Source organism: Passer montanus, unplaced genomic scaffold, assembly GCF_014805655.1.
Source record: "Passer montanus isolate IOZ18808 unplaced genomic scaffold, ASM1480565v1 scaffold8, whole genome shotgun sequence".
Taxonomy (NCBI): Eukaryota; Metazoa; Chordata; class Aves; order Passeriformes; family Passeridae; genus Passer; species Passer montanus.
This window is the reverse complement of record NW_024373256.1, coordinates 16070684-16098659: the sequence shown is the minus strand read 5'-3', so window position 1 is coordinate 16098659 and position 27976 is coordinate 16070684. Positions and strand designations below refer to the sequence as shown.

At 40.0% G+C, this 27976-nt stretch overlaps 3 protein-coding genes across 7 annotated transcripts in view; 1 reads left to right on the top strand and 2 right to left on the bottom strand.

Annotated features, from left to right (window-relative positions):
• IFT140 (intraflagellar transport 140) overlaps positions 1 to 27976 on the top strand; it is an 88300-nt gene that overhangs the window by 44437 nt on the left and 15887 nt on the right. The gene's annotated exons all lie outside the window — the stretch shown is intronic.
• Positions 197 to 27911, bottom strand: TMEM204 (transmembrane protein 204). The gene is made up of 3 exons (XM_039732516.1): positions 26957 to 27911; positions 13875 to 14030; positions 197 to 2259 (listed from the first exon to the last, which is right to left on the bottom strand). The coding sequence occupies exons 1-3, from the start codon at positions 27234 to 27236 to the stop codon at positions 2015 to 2017; spliced, it is 681 nt and encodes a 226-aa protein (XP_039588450.1). The 5' UTR covers positions 27237 to 27911; the 3' UTR covers positions 197 to 2014.
• The window catches only part of TELO2 (telomere maintenance 2), a 35939-nt gene continuing 35811 nt past the window's right edge, over positions 27849 to 27976 (bottom strand). Inside the window, exon 21 of one of the 2 annotated variants that reach the window (XM_039732511.1) lies at positions 27849 to 27976. The gene's annotated coding sequence lies outside the window, so the exon portion shown is untranslated. The other variant, XR_005630229.1, reaches the window with a different exon arrangement.

Here is a 27976-nt window from a genome sequence, read left to right as displayed (position 1 = left end):
GCTCATTCTTTGTCTGTAATATATTGTGGATTCTTTTTTGCTAAAAGAGGAAGAATTACTGATAACATGCAACTTTATGCTGTGTCTGAATGGCAAAAATGTCGTCACTAGAAGAAAATGAACATTCACCATTTTATTTATACATCTAAAATAATCACATCAATACTGAGTGTTACAGATTTACCAACCACATAGCTGATTTTTAAATTCACATGTATGTTATTATAATATGGATATTGCAATATTAGAGGAAATAATATAATATCTCTAAAGTACTCCAGTATTTTATTTTAAAAACCGCTGCATTTAATCATAACATATTATTTCTGGAATTTTTTTTTTTCCCCAGAAAATTAATGCAGGCAGATGAACACTAATCTTAGTTGGTTTTTATAAACCTACTGCTAGAAGAAGCTCTGTCAGCTTTATGGTATTTCCCCTGACAGTCTAGAGCAGTGCAGTTGTTCTAGAGCATCCGTCTCCGTGGAGTGTTGCTCATTTGGAACGTGGTGCAAAGCAGCAGTCGGGGTTGAGTTTCTTATCACATCCAAACTGAGTGCAGAACAGAACTCAAGAGCCAGCTTGATGATCACATTTTAACAAAGTGTGGAAATAGTGATAAAGAAGCAAAGCAGTCTACTCAGCTGAGAGCAACACAACAGTCCCAAGGAATTTGTAACATTCACAGCTCATGGTCCCTGAAACCTATCACTAATTGTGCTCAGAGCAGCATTCTGAGAGCACTTACACACCTGTCATTGCCTCAGGTTCCTGTATTCCACATATTCCTTTATGATAGTTTTTGACATGTTGTTTTTCTTTCTGAAAATTATATGGATATGACTTTTGTGAGGCCATGTGTTTCTCAGGGTAAGGCTTAGAAACATTATACCTAATTCTAAAGGCATTAATTTTTCACTTCATTATCGTATTATCAGGCAGGTTGTTTTTAAATCTCAGAGTCCTGAAGTCCTGTATCTTTGTCTTATTCTCCAGTCTGGGTGCTTGAGTGGCAGCTCTATTCTCCAATATTCCCTGTGTTATGTGGCTCTGAACATTGCTGGGCAGAGCTGGTGTCCTGTCATTGCATTCTAATGCCACAGCAAATGTTATAACTAGCTGAAGAGAAAATAAACCAATTTGGGCTGGAATATTTCTTTCTTATAATTCCCAACAATGTATTTTAATCATATATCTGATTATTGGGGAGTTCTGGTAGTCTCCTGTGGACATTTTCCCTCAATGTAATATTGAAACATTTTTTTCAGCAGCATGTTCTAGTTGCAAACCCTTCTCATTTTTAATGTCTGTTTATGCATAGGATGCTCGCAAACCTGTGTCTCAGGATACAAAAGAAATATCTGAAAAAGATGCAATTTAATTCTTCTGCAAACCCTTTCTTTACATAAGAATAGTTAGAGTTGCTTTTGCTTTTTACTTTCTGGTTTGGTCTGGGACTGGGAGCAGGTGTTGCAGCTAATGAGAATCCGTTTCTTGTAGAGAGGTGAAGAGAAGGACTAAAAGTCATGAAATTTAGACAGCTTTTAAACCCATCACTTAATCTATAGTGAGTTTTCTGTTTTTGCAGATTGCCTGTTAACTCCCAAGCTATTGTCATTGGTCTCCTATAGCTTTTTCTTTTATTTTTGAGGACCAGAAGAACTTGATGCAGACAGAGAAAATGTTTGGTTCCCTCTTTCCTGTATTCTCATTGCACACACTTGGTATCTTCTCCAGCTGACCCTGCTGCTATGCAGCCAGCCCAACAATTCTGTGCTGTACAGCAGAAGGAGAGTGCAATATAATATTTTATATATTTATATATATATATATAAAATTATATGTTTTATACATATGTATATAGATGGAGCCCATCTGAATAATGATCGAGGGCCTCTGCCCACACAAGTGAACATTGTAATGTCTTTCAACCCTTAAATTATAGCATATATTTATAGAAAATAACTCCAATGCAGATCTCCTTGGATATCTTCTGCCTTTCAAGTGTGCTCTTTCAGCATGGTGACTCAACATAGTCATTTTCTAAGCCCTGGCGAAAGCGAGCGGTCAGAGTGCGGCTGATGACGATGACACGGGGCGCCATGCAGTCCTCACGCCTGTGCAGGATGTTCCAGATTAGAATGGCAGCTGCCAGGGTGGCCAACAGGCAGGCTCCGATGTTCAGGTAGCAGGACCACGAGAGGTTGGTGTATGGTCCGATACGGTAGAATGTCACCAGTCCGATAACCAGAACAAAACCTGCAAACAGAATGGCAGAGTTATTTTAATGAGTTAATCTCTTGAATTTCTATAGTGGCAAAATGCCATAGAATCTCAACATTTACAGACTCACTCATAAGTCTTTAGAGCCTTTCCATCCCTATTATGATGTGCTGGGTGTGTTTTTGAAGGCATATTTGGGCCTTATGATACGTGAAGAGAGAGTGCCTTAAACAGAGGCTCAATATTAAGTTTTAATCTGTTCACTCTAATTTAAATTTTTTACACCCACTGACCTGTATTTCACTTTGGGTTTTTTCTCCCATGCATTTGAATCACTTACACAGCTGTCCTTTTTCTTACTCCTATTGATGATGATGATGATAATAATAAAAATAATAATAATAATTTCAATTTTTTTTCATAGTATATACTCTTATTCTGAAATTTTAGAATGTTTATTAAGGCAGGCAACTATGTAAACTGCAAAGATGATGAACAGCTAAATATCTTACAGAAATAATAAAAAGCAATGTACAGGAACTTTTAAAAAGGGAAGGTGAAATAAATGGAACTTTGTGGTCCTACTTTTTCCTGCTGGAAAAGGGTGTTATGAGGCAGAAGTAATGTCATGCCTCCAGAAGCTACTGAAGGCAAAGTTTCTGTTGTCCTCATAACTTTAAGCACAGTACTAAGTTCCCTAAAAGGTAGATAATATTAGAGTAATATCAATGCACTTGTCTAGCATGTCCATTTAGATCTCACAAAGTGATATGCAAAAACAAAACTAAAAAAAGGAAAAAATTCTCAATCTCTTTGGTGGTTACATTGCTGATGAATAATAGTAATGTTGTTTCAGAAGTGAGGTTGGGTAACTGTTCTAGACGTGCAGGAGACCCATGTTAGATCAAGGGGCAGTCTGCATCCCTTTACACCTTTTTATGTTACGTATGCCCATTTCTTGAAGAATGCATTGATAACCACATTATTAGTTTTCTGCCCTCTGTTTATTGTGTTATCAAAGAACCATACAATCCCAAGATGGCTTGAATTGGAAAGAACCTTAAAGCTCATTGCATTCCACTCCCTGCTGTGGGCAGGGACACCTCCCACTATCCCAAGTTTCCCTAAGGCCTGTCCAACCTGTCCTTGGACACTGCCAGGGATGGGGCAGCCACAGCTTCTCTGGGCACCCTGTGCCAGGGCCTGCCCACCCTCACAGGGAACAATTCCTTCCCAATATCCCATCTAACCCTGTCCTTTGGCAGTGGGAAGCCATTCCCTGTGTCGTCTCCTCCATCCCTTGTCCCCAGTCCCTCTCCAGGTCTCCTGGGGCCCCTTTAGTCACTGGAAGAGGCTCTGAGGTCTTCCTGGAGCCTTATCCTCTTCTCAAGGCTGAACATTCCCAGCTCTCCCAGCCTGACTTTGGAGCAGAGGGACTCCAGCCTAGTCTCTCTTCCTGTACCTGTTGTCAAACAAAACTACTTTTCACCTTTTTAAAAGAAATTAATGGATGTAATTAGATTGAAACAAACAAAAAGAGACAAACATGCTTCACTAACAAAAAAAACCCACTTCTTTGTTATCCTACACACTTCCTTAACTGCCACCATAACAAAGGAATGTCATTGCCAAAATAACCCCTTCATGAAGGAAGACTAGAATAAATAAATATCCATGAACTGCCAGAACATATCTGGACACCATCTTCCTAAGTTCATGGGCAAGGAGCAAGTCCCAACTGCTGCATGCTTTTTTCTCAGTTAGCCACAGTGCCTGTACCTAGAAACACTGTCCCTGTGGATACATGGCAATGGTGTGACCCCTGGCTCTGGTCCTTGGTTTTCCATGAAAGAGCACATCCTGAGTGTGCATTGTATCAAGTTTTTTTCTTCGAAGAGCACTGTAATGCAGTGAAGGTGGAAAAGACACAAGTTGCATACAGATAAAAAACACAGAGGAGGGAAATTACATACAAGTAGGAGAAAAAGATCAATCATCACTTAGAGGTGAGACACTTGTACTATTCTGAGAGTCAGTAAAGTGAAGGCTGAATGCGCCTCCTCCTAATATAAACACTGAATGAATATTCCTTCAGGAGCTGTCTGGCATCCTTGTCTTTCTTGTGTCTACCTAGAAGGTGCTTTGTAACAGTTGCTTGCTGCACCTTCTCCTCCTGAGGTGGCACTGTCCCACAGCTGGCATGTCCACAGAGGGTTTGGAGTGAGGCACTTCTCTGAAGACAAATAAGGAGAAATAGGTTCTTGTGGGAGGAGAAGCTCTTTACTGCTCTTTCCCCACTCTGATGTTAGAAAAGCCTAATGTACCCTGGATGGGTTTTAGGTTGTGGACACAGTAAGTCCTTGGTTTTGTCAGTAAATCTGGTAGTTATTTTATGGTTCAGCTTAATTATAAATAAACAAGTTTTATTTGGAGAGAACGTGGCCATGTGGAGCACATTGAGTTACAGAAATCACTGATCCATACAATAATGGTTTGCCATTGCAAATAAAATATTTTCCCTTCATTTCCAATGTCAGTCTCCAAGTTCAATTTGTCCTGAGGCACATGGTAGAGAAGAAGAGTGGGAGATTAGGTTCTGTTTTGTGAGTGACATCAGGTTTTTTAAACTTTCCTCTGAGATGGCTCTGTTCCCCGTCTGTAGAACCAGGATGATACAACTTCCTGTGTTTATTTTGTATTTCAGAGTATTGGGAGCAGAGCATGCTAGTTGTGATATGCTTATAAAGAATTTGGATGTTTACATCTTAATTTAGGTCTTATAAGGATGATACATGATGATACTGCTTTGCAATCCACTGTCCAATGGATGATAGATAGCCATTTTCTTATGAAGGTGGGAAATCAAGAAGAAAGGAAATGCTTGCACCTCCTGCAGTTGAGTTGACCAGCTTCATCTCCTTGTGATTTAAAATTGGCAGGAAGGGGAGTATTGATATAAATCAAGAAACCCATCTTACTTAGTCTGGCACACGAGAAGGCTTTGTGTAATCAGTTTTCCTTTTCAGTTTTCCTTTCAGAACTCATTTTAAATTCATACACACTTTCACAGGGAATCCATAAAGTGTTAATTTTTTTCTTAACTGTGAAGAAAGTCATAAAACCTTAAGCAGGTGGAATTTTGAACAGGAGCTGTTTGGACCAGTGACCACTCACAGGTGCCTCTAAGGGACAGTTATAAATATTAACAAGTGTCTACTTCCCACTATCTTGCAGTATTTTTTTGAGGCTCTCTTAGCAGAGGGACATAGGTTTAGGAATACCAGTTACACAGAGTAACACTGATGCTATGTTGTGTCTTGCAGCTTAATTCTCACTGTAGGAATATTTTCAATATTTAAAAGTTTTTCCAAATACCCAGCTTTTAATGAAATTATTTCACTTTGTCTTTCTTGCTTTTGAATTTGACAGGCAAATTACTGTCCTAAATAGCTTAATATTTCCGTGTTCTCTCTGATGGAGCAATTATCCACCAGGGAAAAGCACTAAGGCTTCCTTCCAGGTCCCCAAATAAAGCTATTTTTGCTAGAAGGACTATTTTCCTTCACAAGCCCTTTGCCTGAACCCTGCTCAGATGAGCAGCCAGTCATGCAAGAGGCTTTATCTCCTTTCCCAGTTCTGTGCCAATGGCTGAGTGGGGCAGAGGGACTGGATTTGAGAACTCCTCAAACTGACAGATTGCAGGATCCAGTTTCCAGAGCTCTTGAGTGAAAATGTGTATTCTGTTTCAGATCCTTTGCTGTAGTTTAGACAGGAACAGACATCAAGAACAGACAAACACATGACAGAGGCAACAGAGGTGGAAGCACATTACTGTTGAGTTTATACAATTAGTTTTACAGTTCTGCAAGAGTCACAGAACTCCAGAATAGAAATGTAACTGAGAAAGTTATTTCCCAGCATTCTTATTTCATATTAACATGGCTTGATATGGGAATTATAAATGTAGGAACTCCAGAGCAAAGGCTGAAGAAATCTTAATAATACAAAAAACCTGAGTTTGCATAGGATGGTGCATTTCAAATTTTGATGAATGCTGCTTTTGTGAAGGTGATGATATGTGAAAACCCCAAAGTTTGCTTGGATGGATTTTGTCTGTAACAGCTTAACCAAACTTCAGCTTCTTGAAGCAAAGTGTTCCAATGTGCTACATATGTTTTCCTTGCCCTTAGAAGAGTCTTGCTGTACACTGGCCAAGAACTGGGGTGGAACATTTAATCTGTTCTCTAAATGACTGGGCAAAACCACACAGTTCACGTATTTGTGCCATATAATAGTTAGAAGTATCCCTATAAAAATTAACCTTGTTGTAAGAATAGTCTCCAGAGCTGACTGTGGTGACTTTTACATTTTTAGACAGATATTTTTAACAATGTCTGAATTCAGTTTCAGTATTCTAATAAAACTCCTAGAGGAAAACAGTTGGCTTCTCAGACTATTTCTCATAAACAGCTCTACTAAAAATTACCAGAAAATTGCTCTCTTTACCATCAGTATTCCTGGGCTCACAGTGTGCAATACAGATTGACAAGGACTGCAGAAGGGACATGTTTCTTTAAATTTATTTATTAAAATATTGAACATTTTAATCCTGATTTTGTTTCTTTTCTATTTTGTAGTGATGACAGGACTTTGAGAGGCATGGCTCAATTTCCCTGAATGAATTTAAGTACATCAATCAATTTCAGATAATTTTGTTGTATATTGTCTTAAGACTGCACAGAGGCCACAACTTCACTAAAAATCCTGATGAGATTACTTGAAGTGCTTTTTTTTTCCCATAGAACTGCTGTTTATCTCTAGTTGTTTCCCATCTGCAGCCAAACAAGCTGGGAGGGGGGTGGCTTTTCCGCTGGGGAAGGAAATAGATAACGAAGTCACTCAGAAGACTTCTGGTTAGAACAGTATTGACTGTGGTAGTGGGGGTGGGTTGGGAGGACTTTTTGAACTTACATTTCAGATCTGCATGCTGGATTTCCTGTTTGACTGAGGCTGGCTGCAAGCCAGCTACAGAATTCTAGCATTTTAAAAGAACTCTAATAGTCACTTTTTTATTTCTGTGATAATTTGTTGGGGTTTTTTTTTTGGACACCCCTGGATTCTTGCTCTTCCTTTTTATTAGTGTACTTGTAGTGCATTTGAAGAAATACATATTGTTTTTTCTAGTTTACCAGAAAGTCTGCATTGGGACTTATAATCCTTCTCTTTACAGCTTGTCCTGGAGGATGACTTTTGCTGTCAAGAAAAGGGGGAAGGAGGAAAATAGAGCAGCCAGAGTGTTCAGAATACACTACCCACGGTTGTGCAGAACTGCAAACAGAGAAGGGAAATATTTCACTCCTTTTCTGTGTACCCCACCAAATTTCACAGGGACTCATTCAGCTGTGGTGAGTCACATGCCTGAATGGGCTATTTGTAGGAACTCAGCTGTATTTATCAGCATGAGATAGATTTACAAAGTGATTCCTATAGGACTTACACAAATTACTTATTTATAAATACCTTTTCTTGTATCAGCTTGGCACAAAAGAAATTGTTATAGTTGAAGGCAAATATGGGGCCTCTAGAATAGTCTCGTACTCTTCATTGTAGCACCAGGTGGATGATGCTTTGGTTTCTAATGCCACACGGAATTAGAGTGTGACCATTAGAGTCGTGACCTTTGAGGTTTCGGTTGTATGTTAAGTACAATAATTTGTTTGAGGTTGGGTGGGGTTTTTTGTTTGGTTTTTGTTTGTTTGTTTGTTTTTTTGTTTTGTTTTGTTTAGTTCTAATTTAAAATTTCCTCCCAAGTATTTTGGTAGCATCTAACATCTTAGAATTAAACATGTGACTAGCACAGCTTTTCAGGAGCAATAAGACCCTTTTGTTGCTCACTTTTCTGAATTACAAGGGCTTTCCACTTGTGTTCTTTGAGTTTGTCAGTCCTTGTCTTTAACCTGATGGGAGATGTAGTTAGTGTAAGGCAGTGAATCCTACCTTATGTTGGAAATCTTCAACGAGTTTAGGTCTATTGACAGTAAATTGCTTTTGTTTGTTACCTTTTGGAGGTTTCCTTAGAAATTATGCCAGTCTTTGAATGGAATGGTGAAAAGTATTCCCAGTGAACTAGGCAGAATTCCTCTTGGGCAGCTGTTTAAATAAGGAGGAATGTGCAGACTCTCACACTTGATGTTGACTGTTAGCTTGGCCTCTTGGATTCTGAGTCAGCTGGAGCCAATTAAAGCTCTGCTTTAACATAGTAGATCTTATATCAGCCACAGCTATGGGCTCCTCTCTGGAATCAGAACCATGGAATGTTTTGGGTTGAAAGGAATCTTATAAAGCCATCTCTTTCCAACCCTCTTGCCAGAAGGAAGGAACACCTTATAATATCCCAAGTAGCTCCAAGCCTCACTCAGTCTGGCCGTGGACACTTCCAGGGATCCAGGGGCAGCCACAGCTTCTCTGGGCAACCTGTGCCAGGGCCTTCCCATCCGCACAGGGAAGATTTTCTTCCTAGCATTTAATCTAAATCTTCTTTCCAGCTTAAATGCATTCCCCTTGTCATTGCTGTCTGTCCATATAAAAAGTCACTCTGTCTTTTGTTAAGCACCCTTTATATACTGAAAAGCCATAATAAGTTTTCCCCAAAACCTTCTCTTCTCCAGGCTGAACACGCCCAGCTCTCCCAGCATGTCTCTGTAGCAAAGGTGCTCCAACTCTTGGAGCATCCGTATCGCCTCCTCTGGGCCCACTCTAACAGGTCCTTGTCTGTCTCATGCTGAGGATCCCAGACCGGGCTGCAGTGCTGCAGGTGGGGTCAGCCTGAGCAAAAATACCCTGTACAGACAGAAGCAGTCATTGACAGGTGATCTTTTTGGATATTTCAGTGTCATCTTCTGCTTTTATTGTTCAAGTGCTCTGTTCTTCTCTGGGTACATCAGAGGGTAAGAGCTGCGTAATTGGATCCTGCAAGGCAACTGGGTTTGAAACAGTTTTAGGAGACACCTCCATGTATCTATAATGTGCATGTTCATAAGCAATAAAGTGAGTATTTGTGTTGAGATACTTTCCATCTCACACACTTTTTTCTGCATTGCATATTCTTTATGCTTGCATATCCAAATTATATTTATCTGTTAATGGATTTCTTATTGTATTTCTGATCAGAATACATGCCCTTGACATTGAGATGCTACAAGAACCTGCCAGCTGCTCTTATCAGAGTTTAGCCTTAAAGAATACAGGCAGGTCTTCTTCCTGCTGCAGCTATACCAGATGAGGAGTTCACTATGCTTCTTGTGAGCTACCATCCTTCCCAGTTTGCTGGTTCAGTTGCTCCCGGGAACCATTTCCGACAAAATAAATCATATAGACATCCAGATTTTAGGATCTTTGCAAATGTGCTTCCTTTTGCAAATATGTGAAAACAAAATCACTTTATTGTAATATTTGTGGTCTGCATAAAGAATGGGGAAGTTTGTCACTGGGGGTGAAATAAAATTGACAAATAATGAAAACATTTAGCACAAATCAAGCAGTCAGATTCTCTATTTTTGCTGTGATTTTTAGGTTACTTACAGCATCTCATTTACTTGCTTCCTTTTCAGGAAGTTTTAGGTTTACAGTAGACTTCATCTTAGAACAGATCTGGCTTGAGGGTATTATGAAGCAAAAAGGTGGAAGGAAGTAATACAGAACTCAGGATCACACTGCTGTCAGGAATATCTTCAGCCATGTTTTTCATTGGCTGCTGTGCTGTTCTTTTCTACAGAGATTTTCTGGATATCAACTGATCTAAAGTGGTTGGAGAAGATGATTCAAAATTTGTCTGATTTAATTTTAAAAGCACAGAAATTAGAGTATGCCTGAGCTCAGCTTTTCTGTGATGCATTAGGGGTCTGGAGTGAAACACTTCCGTCAGAAAAACATGTTGAGCAAAGCTGGAATGCAATGCTTGAAATTTAGGAAAGATGAAACTAATTTATTTGGCTGTAAATTACAGGCTCAGAGGGAACATGAAACTTTTAAATTTTAAAGTTATTTAATGCTGAAAGCAGACTGGGAAAATATTAGTAATGGTTCAGGTTTATTTCAGTCTTGGACATTCAGAAACCAGGATGAGATCTAATGTAAAGGATATTCTATCCCAGATTTTTCCTATTAAGTTTCTAATATTTCTCTCTAAAGTCTGTGATAATCATCACTGGACAAGATCAAGACTTGTCTGGAGCCCCTTAAGGCCTGATCCTGTTTGGGAGGTTAATGTTTGCAGTAGTTCAATATCCTCTGAAGTGCTTTCTTCCCTGTGCTGTTAGTATGGATTTCCCTTTCCAACAGCTCTTCTGTTGGCTGTTATCCATCCTATATTCAGCACATGGAGTTTGTAACAGGTCCTTGGAAAAAACCAGAAACCCCAAAATCCTGCAGAGGAAAATTTCTGAGCGTTGACACAAAATTCCACGTACAACGCTGGTTCCATTTTCGCTAAGGAGCCTTTTCCAAAGCAAACAGATTGCTTTCCTGTTAATGGGGAGGTGTGAGGCTGTGGAGCTTTGGAGCTGTGTGAATCCCATTGCTGTCCCAAACAGCATTGCTGTTTCCTCTCTTCTTTGCTTCCTGGAGCTTAATTTTGTGTCAGAGGTCCATCCTTTTTGAATGGCTTTCAAATGCTTGTGCAGGTGGCAGAAGTGAGGAAGTGGTGGAGCCTGGAGCCACTGCAAGCTCCAGGGGATCCAAGATCATTGATTTGAGCTTGTCATAGACTTTGGAGATAATACCTATCCCTCTTAGTTTTCTAAGCCAACAAGGACTTTTTTTCAGGTCATGGGAAACTGTAATGAAATCCACACAGTTTCAGGTGAGTAAAAACAAGAAAATTGTGGGTTGAACCTTTCCCCATAAGACAAGATTTCAGTCTACCAGTGACCACTGTGGTTCTCTTCAGCACTTGTTGGCATATTCCAGGATGAAAGGTAGAGATCAAGAAGTTGGAATTAGAGGGAATATGATTCAAGATAATTTCTGAAATTACTGAAAGGATGAGGAACTGCAGAACAATTCTTCAGATTATTTGGGTTTTGAAAAGGAAAAACCAGAAGGTTGGTGCTAGTGTTATTTCATTTGAAAGTGTAATAAACAGAAATTTCACAGCCAGTGCTTCAGAAATGTTTAATAAGATTTAAGTTTGTTCACTCTTAAACATTACCTGCCCTTCTCACACAAAAGATCTGTCTGACCTAAAGTACCTTGGCTTTAACTCTTCAAATGAAGGAGGAGAGAACCTTACAGGGGTTTCTCTTGGGACAAATGCTTTTAAATACAGGTGTCATATTTACTGTTCTGAGGTTTTTGCTCCGTATTGCTCCTTTTCTTTGAGAATGACTGAGAGGTTACTGTCTCAGAGTGGAGACTCAGAGCTTGAAAATCACCTGTGGCTCATATGACATGTGGTGGTCACTGTCTTCCCCTTCAATATGTAACAGTCTCCAGATGCAGCAGCAGCCCTTCATCAGAGCAGTGCATTTACTGGGCTTTCTCACTGCACATTGGTTTTGTCTAATTTCAAAAACACATAATCTATAATGTCTAAAATGCTATTGCCTGAGCCCAGTCTAGGGGGTTTAGTGAGTGCAAATTCCCAAGAAATCAGCACTTGATGTAACACTTTTCTGGAAAACTAAGGAGGTCTCCAAGAAATATTATTTTATATTGGGTTAATGCAGATATAATGACTTCTTCCCACTTTTTTCAAAAGTATGCATTCTAGAAGACTTCAGGTGATCGTTCTGAATATTAGGAAGGAACTTGTTTAAACATAAAGTTACAATAAGATAATGAGATGTAAAATGAATATCATGACTTCAAGGCAGAAAACCATCTGATGATGGTAAAGGAGAGTGTGGCATAACTGCAAAGGGGGCTGGGGAATGGGGCAGGGATAATCACTGTTATTTCTGCAGATTCACACAGCACAATGTCTGTCCTCGTATCATCACAGGCTGCCAGCTCCATCCCTTCACGTCTTTTGAATATAGGCAGGCAGATTGACATACGTTCCTTGATTCAAAACTTTCTTCAGCCATTCTCATTAGTGTTTTGTTAATCATTCGGACTGTGCCTTTTCTCCCATGTCCCCTCCCAGCACTGGGGATTTCAAGGTTCAGCTTGCATAACAGGTAATAGCAGGCATTTCCTCCTCCTGTGTCGGGATATCCTGGCGCCCTTCAGTCTCTCTCTGACTGTGTTTAAAACCGACTCCAGCACAGGAAAAAAAAAAAAGGGCAAAAAAAAAAGAGTCCGGTCTAAAATTAGCAGCTATGGTAGAAGAAAGGGCTGTCCCCTGTGCTGTTTGTCAATGAAACAACACATCCAAACAGGGCCAGAATGCATTTCCGCTCTAGAAAAACAGGTCAAGTTTGGAGAGGATGGGAGAGTACAGCAGACATCATGCTGATAGTCAGGGAGAACTATCCAGAAGGTATCCACAGTTACACAGACACAAAGGGGCTGTAGGGAGGGCTTTTATGGCAAGGTTGTATATCTGTCTTTTGGAAGCACTGTCTGGTGCTTGAGGCACTTGTTGCACCTGGAAGATGGATCAGGTGCTTTGAGGGTTACAGAACCTCTGCAGTCTCCTCCTCTCATCTGGATTTCAGGTTCCTCATCCTTAGTAGACCTAAAAGAAACCTAACGATTTTATTGCTGTGAGACTGTACTTAAATCACCTAGGCCAGATTCTAATCTTGTGTTTTTGAAAACCTGAGGTCTCAGTAGTTTTATGCCATTCTTAATATTCTGAGTTGTTAAAGTCAAAATTAAAACTTTAATTGAAATGATGTTGCTTTATTATAACCTATTCTTATATTAATAACATATGTGTGTGTATGTATATATGTATAAATGTGGTATTTTTAATCTGATCTTTGTAATCAGCTTGATTGTTACTCCTTTAATGACAGTTTCCTGCATGGATATCGTATAGGATTGGATTCTTACTGTAATGAATGCTGAAGTTACTTACTTTATGTAATAATGAAAGGTATTATTGCAGAATGTTTACACTTTGTTGCCACTGCTGTCAAAATGGAATTATGATAAACCCATTTCCTCTTTTTCTCATGCAGTTCTGTATACAGTCCATGAGAATTGCTGTGGGAATTTTATTTATAACAGTCAGTGGTATGAATTGACTTAGGCTTTCTTTGCTGGATTGCAGATGTATGTTTGTCAAAATCCAGCTGGTGGTCATTAAGTAAAATTCAGTTAGCTAAAATAAAATAATCATGTTTCAACAAGGCTTCAAAAATTTGCTCAGCCCTTCCACTCTGCTTTCTCGAGTTCCTTGGGTATATTTTGCCCTGCTAAATAGTGGGCTTACTATGTATCCAGTTTGTTTCTCTTATGTTTGCCTTCCTGGTTTCATAGGAAATATAAAGTCTTGGGGTTTTTTTGGTTGGCAGAAGCCTCATTATGACATATTCCAGATAAAAGCTTCTATTCATGTACTGCAGAATCTCATGGGAAGAGCTTGTTGGAGGCAATAAACATATTTTTACTATTCTTTGTCCCTTGAAAGATTTACAAAGTAAGAAACACTTTTCCACCTGGGTTTAATACAGACTGAGCACCGTAAAAAGAAGTGGACTTACTGGCAAGTTGGAACACAGCAGCTATGGCCTCCTCCCACCACTGGGTATCCTGGGAGATGATGGGGAGCTCCATCAGCCCCAGGACGAAGAGGAGCTGGCCGGCAGTCAGAGCCACCGTGGCAATGAGGTTGCAGGCACGCATCATGTCGAACTGCACTAGGAAAACAGAAGCAGCAAAAAGTTACAATAATATAAAACCACGAAAAAGAAAATCCTGATTTAGCAGGAGTATAAAGTTTGTCAGTCCACAAAAAACAATTCTTAGATAGCAGTCCCTTATTGTAACTGCCTTCCTTGCGGTCTGATTGAGAAAGGATTTTTTTCAGGATGTGTATTGATTCTTTCCTTCAGTTGCACAGCATCCCAGAAGTATTGCTTCAGTGCATGGAACAAGCAGCTAATTTCCCAGAATGGCCCACTGGTGGTGCTGGAATTCTCTTCACTGAAGACTTTACCTAATCCATAACCAGAATTGTTTGGGGCAGGATTGATGTTTGTTTTTTGTGTGATACAGAGTGAAATGGAACGATAAATAGTTTTTCAAGGCCCTAAAATAATAGTCATATTATAGTCAATAATATCATTGCTAAGACAAACCAATAACACCCTGAAATTCTTTGCCCCCTAGTCCCTCTGTATTGTCCTAAAAAACGTCCTGTGGATTTTAATGCTTGGGTCTTATTGGTTTACAGAAGCATTGTATATAGGATTCTTAATTTTTGCTTTTTTAATCATTTATTAGTCCTTGGAATACACTGCAAAAATCCTTATATTTCCATCTGTATAATGAGGGAGATGGTTGAAATGAAGATATCAAGGCTTGGCAGTTCTGAATGAAGTGTTAGGGCATAATCTGCATGTACAGGTAAAAAGGTAGCTTTTTAGGGTGTGTGAGCGTGTGTTTAAAAAAAAAATATATAAAATTTCATATATAACTAACAGTGCATTTGTGGAAGTATGTTGTGGAGGTCTACTATTGACCACCTGACCAGGACAATGATACTGATGAATTATAATACAAGGAATTGAGGGATATCTCTAGATCAGCTCCCCTGGGTCTTAAGGGTGATTTTTAAGTTTCCAGACATCAACTGGGAATATCATACAACAGACACAAACAGATTCAGGAAATTTCTGAAGCATATTGAAAGTAACCTCGGGTGCAGGGACTGAAGGGCCAACTCAAAAAGGTGCCCTCTAAGATGTGCAATTTGTAAAGAGAGACTTGTGGGCAAAGTGGTGACTTCTTAATAGTGCAGGAACCAGTACTTCTGAAGCACAGGGAATCATGCAAGCAAGAAAGAAGGAGAGTCTGGCTGAGCAGGGATCTTCTTGAGCTGAAAATGAAAGTGTACAGGCCAGAGTCTGTACTGAACACCATGACAGGGAGGATGACAAACTCAAAATAAAAAGACGTTGAATGATGGCAGTATGCCCAGGATGATGAAAGGCCTCGAGGGTAAGACATGCAAAGAGTGGCTGAGATCATTTGGCCAGTTCAGCCAGGAGAAGAGAAGGCTGAAGGGTGACCCCGTTGTATTTGGCACCTTCCTCACACATTTCTCAGTGGGAGGTGCTGATCTCTGTTGTCTGGTGTCAGGACCTGAGGGAATGGCTGGAGCTATGTCAGGGAAGGATTATGTTGGTTATTAGGAAAAGGTTCTTCCCCCAAGAGGGTGGTTGGGCACTGGAATTAGCTCCTTGGGGCAGTGGTCATAGCCCCAAGGCTGCCAAAGTTGTGGTTTGTGTAGGATGCTCTTAGTGATCTGTTTTAGTTTAAGGTAGTCCTGCAAGCAACAGGGAGCTGAACACAATGGTACTTGTAGGTCCCTTTCAACCTGAGATAATCTATGACTCTCTATTAAAGAAAAAATGCAGCAATGATTACAGACATGGACATCTGCAGTCTTGACTAGAAACCTGATTAAAAAGTGTCTCCCAGCTGGCTACTGAATAGCTTATATCAACTGCAAAGTTGGGTACTTTTAGTCAGACTTTTTTCCTGCTTTTCCTGTTAACCTGATGGATGTCCTGTTTTTATCCCTTTTCCTTCTTCTCTAGCAAAAGGTGGGAGTTACAAATATCATTGTTCCACATCGCTTGCTAATGTGTCATTGCTATTGTGAAATAGAGGTAGCACCATGTGTAAATTGGCATATACTAGAGAAAGACTCTGGAGCAGATTTTTTAGGAGTGTTTTAACTGGCTTTAAGTTTGGTGGATGCACTGACCAGCAGAAATTGGTTCCTGATCTTCCAGGGAGACTGCTAGGAAATGCAGAAAACAAAACTTGATATAAACAAAAGTAAATTTAATTGTGTTAATCATGAAGTCTGACCTACTTTTGTGTTTACTCTTTATTTTCCCCTCATAAGCTGTCTTCAGCTTCACGTGTTCTAAGTAGCAACTCATGATTTAATTAAAATTTAATAAAATATAGTATAGAGGAGTTAGTTAAGAACCATAGTCCATTAAACTTTTTCCATTGAATAAAATGTTAAGACGGTAACATACTAAGTCTTTTTGGCTTCTCCTAGTGAGTTAATTTCTGATCAGTTATTCAGAAAATTTGTTCAAAGAATTTGTGTTTAACTTCTAAAGTTGCCCTTTTAGCATTGGCAGCCTTTCCATCTATTGCCATTTAGAATGCTCACAGATCATGAAGCACATTGGATGGATAACAGAATCACAGTCAGATGAGCTTTGAAAACACCATAAACTTTGAACATTCAGAGTGTTCTGTTTTTCCATTCAGTTGGACTTCTGTAATGCTTTGAGCACCAGTGCTTGCTGAAGAGATAGTAATGACTTTCAAAGGAGAAGTGCCTGAAATAAGAGCAGGCTTGCAGCCATTATTAGTACTTTCATTTGGTGACAGAATTATCTGTAGTGTCAAATTAAAAAATTGTTGCCATAATGGATTATCTTGCCTTGTCTGGATGAGCTCAAAAAAAAAAAAGAAAAAAAAAAGCCATTGTATAATTGTATAAAAAAGCCATTGTATATAAATAACCTTTAAAGGTCTGAAGTTTATGTCAGAAATACATACTGGCCCCTGACACAGAAATTAACACCAAATTTTTGCTTTTGCTGCTATTTGTGACTTTTTAAATACTTAACTGTATTAGAGACTTAAAGCTTTGCCACAGGTGATGTTATATCATGCATACTAAAAATAGTAAGTTTCTGACTGTGACTCAGTTGAACTTCAAGCAAATTTGTAACAACTTAATCTTTACAAAATAGTTCTTTGATCATTGTCCTCTCCTGCAGCTGGAAGTACATTGAATGGGTAACATGATCTTTGCTGCTATTTGTGAGAACTCCACACTTAGGGATGTTTATTGGCCTAATACACTATCACTATTCAGAGAGATGTGGAAATGCAATAGGTATTTTGCATAGCTGCTCCTGTTAACCAGAAAGAAGGTTGCACATGGTCCATGGAACTGCAGCAGGCTGATGATTTGTAGAATAAGAAGGATGTTGCTGCTACGATTTCATAAAATGTGAAGACAATTATTTTTATAGAATAAAGTATTACAACCTGAGTACCTTCCCATCTCTCATATGAGAGATGTTGGTTTATTCTAACAGGTTTAATGTAAGATCTGTCATCTTTTGGTTTTGTTCTAGAATTGCAATGATTCCTCTTGGGCAAAAACGCAAACTTAGGGCTCATTTTCAGGCTAAACAATTCTACGATTCTGAGATCATCAAGTCAAGCTGTTCCCTCAGCACTGCCAAGGCCCCCACTAACCTTATCCCCAGGTGCCACATCCATACATTTGTTAAATCCCTCCAAGGATGGGGACTCCACCCCTAGCTTGGGCAGACTGTCAATGATGTATAACTCTTATAATAATGCATAAAGTCCATTCTTCTTGCAGAGGAGCTTGTTAATTGTATTTAGCCTGAAATTGTGAAGTGACTGTGCTTTCTTACTCACCATTGTAACTTTGCATACTGTCAGCTCAGCACATTGTAATTTTATTTTGTATGTACACAACCCTAAGCTGAGCCTCTGCACCAGTATCTCTGGCTTCCTTTTAGTGATGACAGCCAGTGGACAGTGTAGATCAAGAAAGGGAATTGAGCATGCCATGTTAAAGTATTTCTTCAGAGCTCAGCCTAACACCATTGAAGAAGGAAATCTTGTTGAGGAAGGCCAGGCCACAAAGCTGCTTTCCTGCTTGCTCAATCCAGGAATAAATATTTCTAATATCCTATAAAACTGGCTGCAATATAGTTTTTGTAAAAGCTGCGAAATTTAGTATCTACCTTTGTGCTCTTTTACTCTATTTTAAATTATATGTACAGCAAAAATGCCTCAATAGCCAGCTTTAGTCTATTTTGATGAGTTTTCTATAGATTTAATAATTAGTATAAATTTAGGATCAGCTGTTCAACTATTTCAGCTTCATTTTTAGTAGCCATGATTCCAGTGTCACTTTTTGTGGCCACAGCAGACTTCATCAACTTTTGCATTTTGTTTGTTAATGACAGTTAGTAAAACCAGATGGTCATAGTAGGTTTAGTGTCTGCACAGTTACTGGTGGCATTTGTGTTAACCCCTCACTACTGGATTCTGTTGCCTGAGACTGTCATGACATAGTTATTTTGGATATTCTACTTTTTTTGTTTTGTCAAACTCGTTATTGTTAATGTCACTCATCTCTTGAAATTTAACTGTGATGGAGTTCCCTGTGGCCAGAGGTAGATGTTCCCTGTAGCTAGAGGTCAATAATTCCAGCAGAATAGACCTAGACACTGCAGAAGGTGTTCATTCCTTTGTGTGCATCTGACAGGTGAAACAGGGAGGACAATCCCTCCATCCGTACCTTTTCACCTCCCTTAAGATGCAGCTTGGCTGTTGAGAGCTGGAAAGGGTTGGAGCTGAATGGCTCCAAAAACTCTGCTCTAAGTGTCTGTTGTTCATCAGCATACAGTGCTAGTCTCTGCCTTTTTCCTTGTGGAAGCCCACTGTGGGCCCCATTTTCTCAGAGAAGCAGTTAATTCCTGGACAGGGCAAACAGCTGGGACTCTTGTACAGCCTGAGGTGCTGGCTTAATGAATTCTGCCTCGTTTAAAACAGGGATCAATCAAGAGTCAAACCCCAAACTCTAAGGATGAGACCAAGTCAGATTCCTTGTTATTTTGCTCACTTCCTAAACCATCTCTATCCATCTGGATTAGAGATGTTGATTTTCTTATTTACAAGCAGCAATTTTGTTGTTTTGATCCATGATAGCACCAGAACTGTTGGTGTTATGTTCCAGGACAGACCCAGGACTGTTTGCAGAAGTAGGTTAGTCATAGTGGAGAGTAATTTGCAGTGTTTTGGGTTGATGAGGAAGGGCAATCTCACTGGAAGATCACATTATGTTAATTGCTTAAAATGCAAGCGTTTCTTTCCCTTTCTGTCTGCATAGAGGGAAAAAAACCAGTTAAGTGGGAATTCAATTATTTAAATGGTTAAGCAAAATGGCTCAAGGTATCTTCATAGTAATCTAAAATTCCCCCTTATTACTTATTAAAACTTTCCCTTTTTATCAAGAGGGAAAGACCTCTTGATTTAAAAAAAAAAAAAACAAACAAAAAAACAACAAAAACAGTGCAAACTTTAATCGAGCCTCTGTGAGGAAGATATTAAGTATCCAGCCCTGGGAAGAATCTAATGACCACACATTTATTCAGTGCATGGGGACAGTGCTGATTCCCAGCATCTCTGTATGGCTTCACAATCTCCTGATGGCCTCTGAGCTGTAGGAGCTGACTGGGAGTGTGCTGTTATCCCTGTCCACTGTGGGACACTAAATCTCTTGCATCTCAAAAATGGTACTTAAATTCTTAAATTGCTCTTAAACTCTTAATAATGCAAGATGGGTTATGTTCAGCTGAAGGATGGTGCAACCTTAGCTTGCTGTGAAGCTGATTGACTCTATGATTGCATCCATTCTTTAAATCTCCTGAGGGATACTGCTTCTTGGTTTTGTAATGAAAGGAATTAAAAAAAAAAATATTCTGTTGATGCTGTTTCCTATGGTTCTTGGATTTATTTATTAATCACTTGGTGAGTTATTGAGGATGCATTCTGGCATGTACCTGTTTGTCCTTTTAAGTGCTTCATGTTCATACATTACTTTATTCTGGAAAGGAGAATATATGGCTGTCTTTCTGAAAAGAGAATTCTAATTGATTATAGATGAAACTGGTAATGCTCCTTACACTTAGGTTGCTTCACTTACTTTTGTTAGAACCTATTTTCACTTTCTTGTAACTGTGCTAGACTTCATCTTCTTGGGCTGAATGTCTACAGGCTGAGATCATAATCTTCTGATAAATATCTAACTAGATAAGTAATTAGGTTTTCTCTAATATAATCGGAGATTTTAACTGAGCATGCCATTTTCCTCTTAGAACTTGATGTTTTGCTGAGCTGTTATCCTGAGATAAAGAATGCATCATATTTTTCAGCATTTTGGAGTAATTTTTAAAATCCACATTATAGGGACTTCAGAAATGCAAACCAAGTACCAAGATTAGGAAAAGCCAGAATTGTATGCTTGAACCTAAATGAATGAAAGGCAAGAGTCAGAAAGAGCAAGCCTTCTGTATAGCTGACTCTTAGTTATGGTCTTGCTGTTCATAAACCTGGGTTCCAACCTGGAGAGCTGGATTCAGTATTAATAAAAATTTTAGAAGAAACCCTTAAAAAAAACCCACACAAAAAACCCCACCAAACTTTTGGCAATGAATCGTGTTTCTTTTGTTTTGGATGTCAGCAAAGGTGAGATGTGCTGAGCAGTCTCTGCAGCTGCCATGGAAATCAGATGAAGCTGTGCCTTGGATACTAAGAGCACTAGGACAGTGCAAAGTACAACTGTGCTTCATCTTACAACATAGGCATAGGAGGTCAGCACTTTACTGCTAAAAAAATTCTGAGATAATAGGGGCAATAAATAGAACCACTGTAATTATCAGCATCACACTGTGCCTCCCAAACCTGTGCTATATTTACAAAGTCTTCGACATTTAATTTCTTCTGTCAGTTTAAACATGTGGTATTTATATTGCTAACCTCTTCGAATATGACTGAGGAAATATATGGAAAAACTTAGAAAGTACTTGTGAAACAAACTAAGGCAAATGTTGGCAGTATCTCAGTGCATCTTTGCATGACTGTGTCACTGAGACCATGGGAAGGTTTAAAGAGATGCTTATGTCATGCAAATGTATTTTAATGGTCTGAATAGTCACTAATTTTTTTAAAGTGAAACAAATCTGAATTTCGTTTTTGCCTCGTACCCATTCCACATGATTATGTTGTTTGCAGGTCTTGCTGACTTTGTCCTGAAAAAGGGAGTCTCACCGGCTCTTCTTAAAAAATCTTTGCAAATAGCCATAGATCTTTCAGCAGCAAGAGTCCTTAGTACATTCTGTTGCTAGATGAATATCTTAAAAATTATGAATGCATGGATATCTCAAAAATTATTTTGCTTTTTTCACCTTCTGAGAGGCTTTCTGAAGCATGCAATTTCTGCTTTTTTTTCTTAAAAAATAGTAATTTAAGGAAGAGGAAGGGAGCAAGGAAATCCCACTATGGTTTTGCACAATTACAATAATGTTCTGATGTGACAAACTGGTGGAATCTTCCAACCCTTTAGGTATTTTGAAACTTAACCATTCAGCTCATCTAAGTGTGAAACTTCAGATTTGAATATTTATTTTGAAAGGCAGACAGATCTTGTTGGGGAGAGTGTGGTTGGTGGGTGTTTTTTATAACAGCTTCACTTCTTACTTTTGGAGTGAAGGCATGGGTCCATTAACTATTTTCAACATAAGCAAGTGCTTATGGTTAAATGATAGGCCCTTGCAAGCCCAACATTGAGAGCCTTCAATACAGTGATTTGTTTTAATAGGCACAGCTATTTCTGATAAGATATGAGTTGTCTAGATATCATAATTTGCATCTTTATAAACGAGGGTATTCTGATAAATGCATTAAATCTGAAATTTTCAAAAGCTCCAGAGCCATTTTCACTCATAATGCTTTGATTTCAAAGTCTTGATGGCAAGAGTAACCAAACTCCAGTTGCTCTGACAATATTTCTGTGCAACACTTGTGGATATACTGCATTGAAACATATATTAGGTTAATTTTCCTCTCCCAAATCCCAAGGAATTTTGCACTTTTCCAAAATGAGTACACAAAATTGCACCCTGAAATTAAAATGAGCATTCACTCTAAATTGAAAAGCCGTGTCTCTCAGAATTCATCTCCACTGGCCTCCATCATTAAATTAGTAGTGTCCCTTATTTAAGTGTTGCTCATATTTCAGATATTAGGATGGGAAATCACAAACCCTGTGCTGCCAGCTGCCCCTACTGCCTCATCTCTGTGGAACAGCTGGAGCAGTCATCATGCTATCATGCTATGTATATAATGTGTATAATTAGGTTTAGGCTTTTTTTAATCTAATGGTAGTTCCTGTGTTCTCTAGATGCGCTTGGCCTCCTTTCTGGGTTTCTATGTATGGAAATATGTATATGTAGACAAGTAACACGTTTACAGCACACTCCACTGCTTGACTCAGCCTGGCTTCCAGCCAGCCATATTTCAGAGAAATTGAACATTTTGGAGACATTGGAACTTGGTGTAAATGCAGTGGACATGGACATTAGGGTGAATGGCCGCCTCTGTATCAAACCTCAGCTCCTCATTCCCACCCTGAGCAGCACCCTACCTCAGCCAGCAAATGTCCCTGTGTCCATGTCTGCAATAATCATCCATCCAGGCTGGACAGGTACCTGATGTCACTGTGGCAGTCATGTAGCCACTCCTGATGCTGTGCCTCTCCCTGGCATGAATTATACTTCTTGGTAGAACTGCAATTCCCACAAGCAGTCCAGCTCTGAGCATCAGAAGTTGAAACACGCATCCTGCTGTTGCAATTTTCTTTATGTCTCCTGCAGCCCTGAAGAACCCAGTGAGGATTTGTATCTTTTAAACCTCTCTCTATTCCTGAATTTCCACATTGTTTCTAATGTTCTTTAGACAAAGAGGGACAAACTGTGACCTCAGCTGATGAATAAATCATCTCCCTATGCCCATCCAGAGATAGCATCAGAGCACAGCAGAACCTAAGGTTATATTTGTACCTTACAGTGTGGTTAGAAATATCTAAGTTGATTTCAAATAATCTAGTGTGTTCATGCAGTATTCCTGGCATGGTACTTGTTCAGGACCTAGGTGGCTTTGAGAAGAGCTGGCTCTGAGAGGCATCACTGGTCGTGTAGCTGCGTGTTCTTGCCACTCAGGGTAGCTCACGTGTACCTCTGTAGGGCCACATCGCTGGGTGTGCTGCCCTTGCTCACATGTGACATGGGCACAAAGCTCAGTGTTGGCTACATGCTGTCTTACCCCAGCTCTTACTGAGGCTGTGAGGCTACTAACTGTGGGCTTTTTTGAAGCATAAAGAGATGCAGGCAAGAGTATAATCTCCCAGAATTTTTCAACAACTCTGAAACTGCAGCTCCATAATCTTTGTCAAATACCTTTGCCTACACTCAGGTGACAGGAGAGTCAGGCTACCTGGCCAGGTTTCCTCAAAGTGTTTGAAGAGGAGCTATACAACCTGAATTCCCAGTGAAGCGTTCAAGTTTGTATCATTCAGTGGCTTGTCCAAGCTATAAAAGCTTATATGTATGTCCTCACAGCTGAGCTGATTCTCAGCGTTGGTGAAGGTTTCAGATCTGAGAGTTTATTACCACTAAAAAAGGAGCAATCTCACCCCTCCTTACACTTTTATCACTTAGTGTTAGCAGCAACGCTTGTTGGACTCTGATACCACTGCTTAATCCAACGGAAAAATATCCAGCAAAAACCCTATCCCACCCCATGTCCAAAAGAATCCCCTAACCTGGGGATTCTTTTGCTGTTAGTCATAAGAACCATCACAGAAGCTTTTCAGCATCACATGGAGTTGAAAGAGAGGTGCAGGGCTGCACAGCAAGAGGGAGAAAGGTAGATAAAGACAAGTGAAAGGGGCTGGGCTCTCCCCTTCCAGGACCAGTGAGGTTTGAAGGATAGACTTGAAGTGCTTTCCCATGGAATCAGTTGCCCGTGCTTCTGATGCTGTGCCTTGCAGAAGTAGTTCACATTGCAACACTGCATTTCCCTGTATTTTTAATATAATTTACACCTGCCCCTGGCTTTCTTTTTGATTTTTTTTTGACATTTCTAGGAAGAAATCCTAATCTGTGAGGTTGGTGAAGTCTTAGCACAGGTTACCCAGAGAAGCTGTGGCTAGACCATCCCTGGAAGTGTCCAAGGCCAGGTTGGATGGAGCTTGGAGCAACCTGGGACAGTGGAAGGTGTCCTTGCCCATGGCAGGTGTTGGTATGCAATGGGCTTGAAGGTTCTTTCCAACCCAAACCATTCCAAGATTCTGTGATTTCAGTGGGAGAAAAGAGCAGGCAGAGAAACTCAATGAAAAGCAGGTTCTAAGAAGAACTTCTCTAAGAAGAATATACTTCTCTCTGCCAGGGAAGAAGCCAGCTTGCAGTAGTGCCTGTAGTTGGCTGTTAGATACACACTGCATGCATAGGTATCTTTAGTATATGGACAAGCAAATTCCCAAAGCGTTTACAGTTTTTATGTTGAACTGTGACATAAATAGCTTACTTCTCAAATATGTATGTCTGTGTGAGTATATAGATACATTGTTTTACATGAGCCAGATTGTGGCCTCTTTTGCATTGCTATTACCAGAACAGCTTTTTTGTATTGTTCTACAAATGGCATCCAAAATACTTTGTGGTAACTCAGTATTGAGGAAGATATTTTCTTCCTTCATATAGTTATTTTTATATGTATGTATGTATATGCATGCACACACACCCCTGCATGATGAGGATTGCCATAGGTATTACTAAAATAATCTATGATTTCTTATTAGAGAAATTATTTAGAATGACAAATCCATGGATGCAATATCAGGTTCATACTAACCATGTGTGCGTCCATGGAAACAAAATTGTATTAAACATAAATGCCACAGTCCTGTTTCCTACTGAGTTTGTCAGAAGAGGGATTTTGCTTTAAATGCTTTATCAAGATTCAGAATTGGCCTTTGCTTACTCTTTGCTTCCAGATTAAATAGGAATGGATGCTTTACTCCAATACAGATCAAGTCCCTGGGCTTGAAAAGCCTCCTTTAAAGTAGAATTTTAACAGTGGTTGTCAGATAATTCTTCTGAGCACTTGACCATGCTATAATTATTACTCGGATATTTTCAAATTTTCTGTCATATTATCCTGCTATTTGACATTAGAAACTGCTGCCCAGACAGTTCTACCATGAAACTAATACCTCTCATTGTTAGGTACCACACACTGCCTAGCCTGCACACAGCAAGAAATACAAGCTTGTGTGTTAAAAATGCTGCAGGAGCCAAATTCCCTGTGTAGGAGCTCATTCCAGTGCTGAGTACATAACATGTACTTTTACTATTTGTGAATGGTACACAGGTTCTTCAGGTTAGAATATGGCTTATCAGTGTTAATTGGGGAAGTGATTCTAGAGATGAAGCTGCAAAAACACATCAATGAACTTCTCCCACAGTCTAATTCTTTTTATAGCTACTTATTGTTATAAAAAGTTCTTTCAGTTAGAAGTATTGAAACGGTAGGGACTTTAAAACATTTAAGAAATTTTCTGGGTTTGATTTATGCAGGCTCAATATTAGCAAATGTTAAAAAAAAAAAAGTTTCTGTATAATTTTGTTGGAAAATATAATCTGTAATGGGTCCACATTAAAGCATTTCTAAAAGAAATTCCTCAAGTATTTCTTTGGTTTCTCTCCAGAGGGATCTAAGAAAATCCAAGGACCAATTTCTCTTTTCTCCACATTTCAAACCATGAAAAAATCTGGTTTGAAATAATGTATGTTACAAATGCTGTAACATACCATCCCTCAGAGGTGCCAGAGCTGTTTTGTGCATCCTTGAAATCTTGGGAGAATCCTGTAGTCTGTTGAGGCATGGACTTTACAGCCATTTGTTCCGACAAATTCCATGCCTTGAAGGGTGCAGCGGAAGCACCGATTCCCCTTTGAATGGTTGCTCACAGCCCAGCTGCTGGGAGTGGAGGGGCTTTAGGGGAGAAACCTCTTGGCACCAGGTTAGCTGTGGTCCCAGCCATGGTGTCTGCAGGTATTTTGGACAATCTTTAAGGTCCCTTCCTACCCAAGCCTTTCTATGATCCTGTTCCAGCACAGTTCTGTTCTGGGAGAAGGGTTGCACCATTAATGCTATCAATGTGATACATAAAGTTTATTCTTTATTAATCAGTTCTGTAATTCTCATGTCATCCAGTAATTTTCCCTAGCTCAGTGTAAGCTATTTGCATTCTTCAGATCCTACAATCTGTGAAAGTGCAAAATGAAAAATACACCATGGGTAATGATTTTTGTAGTCACCAAGTTGTATATTAATTGTATTTTTTCACCAAGAAGAATAGTTACACATTTTAAGACCTTCCTCAATTTTACATGTTTTTACCACAACTATTTCTGACATTTCTACACCTGACATTTCCAACAAAAGCAAACAGAAGGGAGAAAGAACTCAACATGTAGTTCATTGAACTATCTTTTTGGGTTTGGGTTTGTAGGTTTTTTCCCAGTGTTAGGGTATGCAGAGTAACTGTGGTTGCTGTTGTATTGAGGAGGAAGGGATATCTTATGACAGGAGTCCAGGAGGGAGAAGTGAGCCCAAGATGTCTCTGAACTTTGGGCTTACACTTCTTGGATAATTTTTTCAAATCAGATTAATTCCTGAGCTATATAAACCAGGCAGCATCATGCAGATCACTGGTTTTGAGAGGGGACAAGGCGTTTAGCTCACTGGTAGACATCATACTTCTTATTTTCTGAAATTAATTTATTTGGGAATGGATGTGAAAAGATGGTTAGACTAAGACAGATAACATGATTTCAGGGTTAGGCCACTGAACTCCTGAGAACCCAGATGCATCCTATCAGTTGTGTCTGCAGAGAAGACAAGAGGCTGCACTTACGTTTGACAGTGCTGCGTGACTCCTGGAACCCAGCTGACTCTGAACCCCAGCCCAGGGCTTCACACTCCTGCTCGTCCCCTTGCCCATGCCTGGCACTGGTGCTTGCACCCGCTCTGCTCCGCTCTGCCAGCCAGCACATCCTCCAGAGCCCCACACTGCGCTTGCGCCCGTCCTCCAGCGTTTGGTACACCCAGTTGGGGGTAAAGGCAGCCGCGTTGTTAAGGATGAGTGAGACCAGAGCTACCAACACAGCTGTGGCTACCAGTTTCTGGACAGTCATATCTGACTGTCAGCTTACTGCCAGACTCTAATTGCAGACAACACGAGGTCCCAGTCAGCTGCAGCACATTGAAATTGGGCTGGGAACAGGCAGCTGCGCTAGGTGTTACAGGGCGCTAGAGGACATCACCGTTCATTCTTGAAGTCAATTCCTGAGGGACTTCTCACCAAGGAAATAAGAATTTTGTGAGGTAGATAGGAGAATTCCATAAAATAAGAACACAAAGAAGCTTTGTTATGTCCTTCCCAGCACTGACTTATCCGCCTTCTTGCACTTTGATAAGTAATGCCAGTCTCGTGGTGAACTGGGTGACAGGGAGGTCCATTCCGTGTTGGATAGGGTGAATCCAGTCAGAATCCAGTCTCGGGGCCGGAGAGCCTGATCAGGGGTGGGATGGGATGTTCCCTGTAGCCTGCTGAGCGCCGGGTCCTCCAAGCCAACCAGTGCTGCTCCAAAAGCTTAGGTTTGCGTGCAGACTTCAGAATATCCTGCAAACGGTGACAGATATCATCCTCTCAAAGTCAAGCCGAGCCAGAGGGGAATGTGGTCATCCCAAAGGTGATCTGCAAGTCTGGAGTATCTCGAGCCGGTTGCTCTGCCCTGTCCCTCTCCGAAGAGCCGAGCTGTGAGTGCCGGGACGAGAACAGCCACTGCGGTGAGGAAAAGGCCCCCCCACCTCCGCACCAAGAGGAAATAGCTGTTTTTGTGGCTCGTTTTGGTGAGCCTCAGGGCGTAGTCGA